Source organism: Hemitrygon akajei, chromosome 9 (genome assembly GCF_048418815.1).
Source record: "Hemitrygon akajei chromosome 9, sHemAka1.3, whole genome shotgun sequence".
NCBI lineage: Eukaryota > Metazoa > Chordata > Chondrichthyes > Myliobatiformes > Dasyatidae > Hemitrygon > Hemitrygon akajei.
Genome location: NC_133132.1, coordinates 17,534,665 through 17,543,502, shown reverse-complemented (window position 1 = coordinate 17,543,502; position 8,838 = coordinate 17,534,665). Strand labels below are relative to the sequence as shown.

At 46.0% G+C, this 8,838-nt stretch overlaps 1 protein-coding gene across 1 annotated transcript in view; it reads right to left on the bottom strand.

The window, feature by feature from the left end:
• Positions 1-2,101: 2,101 nt before the first annotated feature.
• LOC140732633 (uncharacterized) overlaps positions 2,102-8,838 on the bottom strand; it is a 124,551-nt gene continuing 117,814 nt past the window's right edge. The window contains exon 13 of the mRNA XM_073055329.1: positions 2,102-8,462. Coding sequence (XP_072911430.1) covers positions 6,127-8,462 — 2,336 coding nt within the window. The 3' untranslated portion in view covers positions 2,102-6,126. The remainder of the gene's footprint in view (positions 8,463-8,838) is intronic.

The following is an 8,838-nucleotide window of genomic DNA, read 5'->3' as shown; positions in this document are numbered from 1 at the left end:
CTTTGTGCTTCTTGAAACATCTAAAGCCCTGCACTCTCAGCAGCTATTCCTGCCCCTGAGACGTCCATGTCTCTGTAATGACCGGACATCATAGTTCCATGTATTGATCAACAATCTAAGTTCATCCGCATTGTTTATGATACTTCTTGCATTAAAATAGACACATCTCAAACCATCAGGCTGAGTGCATCTTTGCTCGACATCTCCCTATTCTTCCCTGCATGCTTTCTCAACTTGGGTGCCAACCACCCTATCCTCTGCCTCTTCACTTTGAGATGTTAAAGGGTTAATTTTGTGTGCCAACATGCAAGAAATTAGATATTTAAGCTATGCCACGGGCTTCTGTCTTACTTGCAAGATGTGACAATCTAATTATACATTGTTCTCTAAAAATGCTAGACAAAGGTTCTAATAAGGAATTGCCTGATCACACAATGTCCTGAAGCAAGTTCTTAAAAGTAAAAATGTTTGATAAACGGGAACTATCAATGCTAAGCAAGTTCTTAGAATAATGATTCGCTAATGATTAAGTACCTTACAACACTAACCTTGTTACTGTTGCTGATCATGTGATGAAGAAATTGCTTAATTTAGTAGTCAAGTGTACGTGACTGTATCAGCGGTTGCGTCCTATAAAGGAGAGGGTTGTTCCCTTTGTTGGGGGTATCGCTTGACAGGGCTTCACAATTACAACGAAGTCTGTTAAGTGATCTTCAAAAGCTTGTACTTACTTGAATAAAGAACTGTGGTCATTCGCAGAAGTCAGTGTATTACGTTTGTATCAATTGTGTGAGTATCTCCTGAAAGAACCTAACACAACACCCTCGGTTCCCAGCCTCCTGTAAATCTATTTTAAACCTTCCCATGCCTCCCGCCCCCGTCCCCAGGATATTGGATCCTCTCCAGTTCAGGTGTAACCTGTCCCCGTCAGCTCTTCCCCAGAAAAGTTTCCAGTGATCCAAGAGTTTGAAACTCTGACCCTGTACCACGACCTCTGGCTGCTTACCGGCCCCTTCAAGAATATCTTGCGACTGCTCAGGGGCATCCTAGAACCTGGCATCTCTTCTGCTGTTGCAGAATTCCCTATCCGTCCCTCTAAATATCAAGTCCCTATGATTATTGCTCCGCCTGACTCCACCCTTCCCTTCCGAGCCTCAGAGCCAATCTCCGTGCTATTGGTCTGGCTGCCACTGCATTGTCCATAGGTCATCCCCCTCGGCAGTTCTTCCTTTTGTTTTTATGCTGTCTTTGACTTCCCTCATCAGCCATGACAGCCTCATCCTTTGGGATGTACCTATCCTGTGCCTTTTGCATTGGCCCGGAAACTCCAGCCATTGCCACCATACTGTTATCCTGCTCGTGTCCCATTCCAGTCAACTTTGGCCATCTCCTCTCCAGTGCCTCTGTTTTCTTCACTGTCATAGTGTTACACTGGAGAGCATGCAGAAGAGATTCACCAGGATGTTGTCTGGATTAGAGGCATGAGCTACTGTGTAAGCAGAGTTTGGACAAACTTAGCTTGTTTTCTTTGGAGTGGAGGAGGCTCAGTGTGACCCGGTAAAGCTTGACAAGATTACGAGAGACACGGATAGATGGGAGTTGATAGTTGGCATCATTATTCCCCCGGGTCGAAACGTCTAACACCAGACAGCCTGCGTTCAGAGCGATGAGGAAGAACCTCTTTAGCCAACAGGTAACGATGCTGTGAAATTCAATGCCATGGGCGGCTTGGAGGCCAAGTCATCGGGTATATTTAAAACAGAAGTTGATCAGCGCTTGATAATTAAGGACGCCAAAGGATAAGGGGAGAAAGCAATAGAAGTTACTTGTCGATAAATACAGATTCTCTGTATCCCACTGACCATTATTACAAGCGGTGATTCTTGTAACAGAAGGAAAATAAGAGACACTGGGACAGGTACAAAAAGTGGAAATTTTAGAGGAAGAGGGGGCAAGCACAGAGAGATGGGACAGATGTAGGTGGGGGGGTTCTTGTCCGGCACGGAGCAGTGGGGCTCAACATTGGTTCGTTTTCCACTCTTGGACCTTCACTGAGACCATTTCTGATCAGTACATGACTTACAAACAATACATTTCAATGTTCAAGTTCAACGTAAATTTATTATCAAAGTGTGTTAACCAGATTCTATTGAACAATTCATTTTCTTTTTGGCAAGGCAACTGAATGCAAACCCCCAGCCTGGGGTAGAGAATGGGACCAGTTCCTGAGGGTGAGGGTAGGCTGAGTCTGCAATTTTGTGAAGGAGCCCTCTCATTCCTCTTTTCCCTTCTCACTCTCCTGCATGTGTTTGTGTGTGTGAGAGAGAGACCTGCCTGCCCACTCACCCTCCATCAACTATGTCCCCTCTCCCCCAACACACTCACGCTCCTGTGCACACTGCAATCCGTGCAGGCTGAAATGATCCAAAAATCCTTCCCTCCTGCACCAACTCCTTAGCAACGTGTCAAACTGTATATTCTTCCTATTCTTAGCACGCGGCAGTCCTGAGATCACAGCCCTGCACGAGCTGCCATTTAACTTAGCAGCTCACTCGCTGAACTCCCTTTGCAGAACCTCGTTACTCTACCAGCCCATGTCATTTGTACCCACATGGACCACGACCTTCACTGTTCACCCTCCGTAGGAATGTTGAGCAGTCAACCCGAGATGTCCCTGACCTGGAGCACACAGGAGGCAACATACCATCCTGGAATCTCATTCTCACCCACAGAACATTCAGTCAGTTTGCTTAGCTAACGAATCACCTATAACCACAGTTCGCCTCTTCTCTGCACTTCCCTTCTCAGTCTCAGAGCCAGTCTAAGCGCCAGAAACCCACTGTTATGACTTTCCTCTGCCAGGTCATCCCACCATCTCTTAACTGTGTCTAAAGTGATATGTCTTGTTCAGAGGGATGGACACAGGGGTACACTGCACTCGCTGTTTCCCCATTTCCCCTTCCTGTCACCGTTTCTTGTGCCGTGCACCTTGGGTGAAACTATCTCTCTACATGCCCTACCTATCACCCCTTCAGTCTCCTGAATGATCTGAAGTTCATCCAGTTCCAGCTCCAACTCATTAATGTGGATTGTTCGGAGCTGAAGCTGGATGCACTTCTCACAGGTGTAGTTATCAGGGACACGGGGGGGGGGGGGGGTCCCCTGCCTTCCCACATCCCGCAAGAGGAGCTTTCCACTAGCCTGCCTAGCATCTCTACTGTTCTAACTGAGCAAATATAAAGAAGTAGGGGCAAAAAAGAATTCTAGTTCCATTAAGATTTTGCCTTCTCTAACTGAATGCTCTCCTCACTGGAACCTCAAAGAGGTAAAGCCTCAAAGTCTCCACTCTGACACTGGCCGCTCCGCTTGCTCTTGTCCAACCTTAACATCTTCTTGATCATCAATCCTGAATGCTGATTGGCCACTGCTGAAAACTCAAAAATAACCTGCCCTGAACTATTGCCTTTAATACTCGATTGGTGAAACTTAATGAATTACATCCTCTCAAGCCTCTGATCTCTCCGATTATCGATGCGTCAAAGCTCGGTAGGGCGACACAAGGATGAATGACTGATTGAAGCCCATCCCACATTCAGAGCAGGTGACCACCCTCGCCACAGTGTGAACCCACCACTATCTCTGCAGTGTGGATCAGTGTGTGAATGCCTTCCCACAGTTTGAGCAGGTCAATGTACTCTCACTGCTGAAAACAGTGTATAGGTAGGTGAGATGCAAGTGTGAATTTATTCCCAGTCTGAACAGATGAACAGCTTCTCCCCAGTGTGAACTCACTGATGTTCATTCAGTTGAGATTACCGAGTGAATTCCTTCCCGCAGTCTGAGGAGTTGAACAGTTTCCCCCCAGTGTTTACTCGCTGATGTTCATTCAATACTAGACTGAAAGTGATATATTTGAATTCACGCAGCATAAGAATTAAAATGGATGATCTTGAAATTCAGCTACAGATTGGCAAGTATGACGTTGTGGCCACCTCTGAAACTTGGCTAAAGGATGGCTGCCAGTGGGAGCTGAACATCTAAGGGTATACGGTGGATCAGAAAGATAGGTTAAGAGGCAGAGGGGGTGGTAAGGCCTTGTGTATAAGAAATAATATTAAATCATCAGAAATGGATGATACAGTAGAAGTTGTAGAGTCTCTATGGTTGGAGGTAAGAAATGGCAAGGGTAAATGGACCCCAATAGCTGTTGCATACAAGCCTCCAAACAGCAGTCGGGATGTGGATTACAAATTACTGCAGGAGATAGAAAAGGCACATCAGAAGGACAATGTCATAATAATCGTTGGTGATTTTAACAGGAAAGTGGATTGGAAAAAAACAGGCCAGGACTGGACCTCAACAGAGAGAATTTGTAGAATGTCTAAGGAATCGCTTTTTAGAACAGCTTGTTGTTGAGCCCACTAGGGGATTAGCTGTGCTGGATTGGGTGTTGTGCAATGATCTGGCAGTGATAAGAGAGCTTAAGGTTAAGGAACCCTTGAGGTCAGTGATCAAAATATGATCCAGTTCACTTTGAAATTTGAGAAGGAGAAAGTAAATTCCAATGTATCGGTATTTCAGTGGAATAAAGGAAATTACAATTGCATGAGAGGGGAACTGGCCAAAGTTGACTGGAAAGAGACTCTAGCAGGAAGGACAGCAGAGCAGCAATGGCTGGAATTCCTGCAAATGAGGGAAGTGCAAGACAGATATATTCTTAACAAGAAGAAATTTTCGAATGGACGGAGGACACTACCGCGGCTGACAAGTGAAGTCAGAGCCAAAGTAAAAGCAAAAGACAAGGAAGAAAATGTTGGTGGAAGATAGAGGATTAGGAAGCTTTCAAAAATTTGCAGAAGGAAACTAAGAAGGTCATTAGGAAGGAAAAGATGAATTATAAAAGGAAGGTGGTGACTAATATCAAGAAGATACAAAAAGCATTTTTTAAGTGTAACACGCTCTAAGGTTTCACTGCTAATGTAATGGCTTCTCTGTAATGTTCCACTGCTGAGGTAAAGGTTTCTCTATAGCAGCAATGTTTGGGTTATGACTAGAAATAATGGGGCGTGCTAGCAAATGAGCAGGATGTTGTACTTTCATGCACGTCTGGGAGCTGAGAACTCACGGGTCTTTTGCCAGGGAGAGATGAGGAGAGAAGACGCAAATGGAGAGAGTTGGTAGACCTCGGATGGAGTGGACTTGGAGTGAGTGTCTGAAGGTCAGCGAGGATCGGAGGAAGTCGATAGTGGACAAATAGCTTATCAGTGAGCTCCAACATTGCGCAATAGACATTTTCATGAGAATGGGCCCTTTTTCTTTTTGTTTCCTTTACTTACCATATACTCAAATTAAAAGTTATAAAGCTCAATCGTTTAGTCACATGTTGTGCACTATTTGCTATTTCCTAATAATTTGTAACAGGGGACACATCACGCAGCATCCACCCAAACGAGATGTCTTCAGTTTGGCCAGGCCAGGGGCTATCATCCCCTATATTCAGCCACTAGACGAAGTGAGAGTTACATGAATATAGAAAGGGTAAAAGAGAGTAGAGGATAGATAGGACCAATAGAAAATGACACAGGAAATATTGTCATGGGAGACAGAGATAGCGGACATTCACGCGTGTCAGGGAAGTGAAGTACATGCAGTGAAAGCTACAACTGGGAAGGTGCTCAGGAAGCATAATGGTTTGAGGGTGGCTAAATCTCCTGGACCTGATGGAATGCACCCTGGGGTTCTGAAGGAAATAGCTGGACAGATTGCATAGGCATTACTAATGATCTTTCAAGAATTGATAGATTCTGGCATTGTACCAGATGACTGGAAAATTACAAATGTTACTCCGCTACTTAAGAAAGGTAGGAGGCAGCAGAAAAGAAACTATAGACCTGAAAGCCTGAGTTCAGTGGTTGGGAAGTTGCTGGAATCGATTGTTATGGATGAGATTACAGAGTACCAGGAGGCACATGACAAGACAGGCCAAAGCCTGCATGGTTTCCTGAAAGGTATGGGGAGAAGGCAGCGGAGTGGGGATGACTGGAATAATCGGATCAGCCCATGACTGAATGGTGGAACAGACTCGAAAGGCCGAATGGCCTACTTCTGCTCCCATATCTTATAGTCTTAATTGAGATGTCTGATTGAATCCTTTCCCAGATTCAGAACAGGTGAGTGGCATTCCTCAGTGTGAATTCGCTGATGTATTTTTAAGTCAGATGACCGTGTGAATTCCTTCCCACAATCTGAGCAGGTGAACAGTTTCTCCCTAGTGTGAATTCGGTAGTGCCACACAAGTTTGGATGACTCACAGAATCCCTTCCCACATTTAGAGCAGCTGAAAGGTTTCTCCCCAGTGTGAATTCGCTGATGTACCTTCAGTTGAAATGAACGAGCAAAACCCCTCCCACATTCAGAGCATGTGAATGGCCTCTCCCCAGTGTGAAGTTTCTGATGTTCCTTCAGATGAGATGACCGGGCGAATCCCTTCCCACATTCAGAGCAGGTGAATGGCTTCTCCCCAGTATGAATTCGCTGATGTTCAATCAGCTGACATTGCCAAGTGAATCCCTTTTGACATTCAGAGCAGGTGAATGGCCATTCCCCAGTGTGGACTCGCTGATGTCCCCTCAGTTGAGCAGAATGGGTGAATCCCTTCCCACATTCAGAGCAGCTGAAAGGTTTCTCCCCAGTGTGAATTCGCTGATGTACCTTCAGTTGAAATGAACGAGAAAAACCCTTCCCACATTCAGAGCATGTGAATGGCTTCTCCCGAGTGTGAAGTTTCTGATGTTCCTTCAGATGAGATGACCGGGCGAATCCCTTCCCACATTCAGAACAGGTGAAAGGTTTCTCCCCACTATGAACTCGCTGATGTTCAATCAGTTGAGATTGCCAAGTGAATCCCTTCGGACATTCAGAGCAGGTAAATGGCCACTCCCCAGTGTGGACTCGCTGATGTTCCCTCAGTTGAGCTGAATGGGTGAATCTCTTCCCACATTCTGAGCAGATGAATGGTTTCTCCCCAGTGTGATTTAACTGGTGTGACAGTAGATGAGAATGTCGAATGAATCCTTTCCCACAGTCTGAGCAGGTGAACGGTCTCTCCCTAGTGTGAACAAACTGATGTTCTTTCAGATGAGATGAATCGGTGAATCCCTTCCCACATTCTGAGCAGATGAATGGTTTCTCTCCAGTGTGAATTTGCTGGTGTCGCAAGAGGTGAGATGACCAAGCAAATCCCCTCCCACATTCAGAGCATGTGAATGGCCTCTCCCGAGTGTGAAGTTTATGATGTTCCTTCAGATGGGATAACCGGGCGAATCCCTTCCCACATTCAGAGCAGGTGAACGGCTTCTCCCCACTATGAACTCGCTGATGTTCAATCAATTGAGATTGCCAAGTGAATCCCTTCTGACATTCAGAGCAGGTAAATGGCCACTCCCCAGTGTGGACTCGCTGATGTTCCCTCAGTTGAGCTGAATGGGTGAATCCCTTCCCACATTCTGAGCAGATGAATGGTTTCTCCCCAGTGTGCTCTAACCGGTGTGTCAGTAGATGAGAATGCCGAATGAATCCTTTCCCACAGTCTGAGCAGGTGAACGGTCTCTCCGCAGTGTGAACAAACTGATGTTCTTTCAGATTAGATGAATCCATGAATCCCTTCCCACATTCTGAGCAGATGAATGGTTTCTCCCCAGTGTGAATTTGCTGGTGTTTCAAGAGGTGAGATGACCGAACAAATCCTCTCCCACATTCAGAGCATGTGTATGGCTTCTCCCCAGTGTGAACTCGCTGGTGTCTCTGTAGGTCGAACGATTGAGTGAATCCTTTCCCACAGTCTGAGCAGGTGAATGGCCTCTCCCTACTGTGGACTCGCTGATGTAACTTCAGTACAGATGACCAAGCAAATCCCTTTCCACATTCAGAGCAAGTGAACGGCTTCTCTCCAGTGTGAACTCGCTGGTGTCTCTGTAGATGAGACGAGTGAGTGAATCCCTTCCCACAGTCTGAGCAGGTGAATGGTGTCTCCCTATTGTGGACTCGCTGATGTAACTTCAGTGCAGATGACCGAGCAAATCTTTTTCCACATTCAGAGCAAGTGAATGGCTTCACTCCAGTGTGAATTCGCTGGTGTCTCTGTAGGTCAGAACACTGAGTGAATCCCTTCCCACAGTCTGAGCAGGAGAACGGTCTCTCCCTAGCGTGAACTGACTGATGTTGTAGCAGGTGATTTGACTGGATGAATCCTTTCCCACAGTCTGAGCAGGTGAATGGCCTCTCCCCAGTGTGAACTCTCTTGTGTCTATGCAGTGTGGACGATTGAGTGAATCCCTTCCCACAGTCTGAGCAGGTGAACGGCATCTTTTCAGTGTGAACTGACTGGTGTTCATTCAGTTGAGATGATTGAGTGAATCCTTTCCCACATTCAGAGCAGGTGAATGGCTTCTCCCCGGTGTGAACTCACTGGTGTCACTGTGGCATGTTTGAGAGCCTTCCCACTTTCTGAGCAGGTCAATGTCCTCTCACTGGTGAATTTTCTGATATACCGTTACCACAATAACAGAACGGCTTTCCACTTGCAGAACAGGTGGAGCATCTCACTATGAACTTGCTGATGTATCTTCAGACTGGATGACTGAATGGTTCCCCTCCCTCACACAGAGCAAATGAATGGCTTCTACTCACTGTGAACACACTGGCATGTCTGCGGGTAGGCTGTGAGTGAATCCCTTCCCACACTGAGAGAAGGAGAATGATAACTCACTACGATCAATTCTCTGGCAATTCAGAAAGTCAGATGCTTGAATCCCTTATACAATCAATGCAGTTGATCTC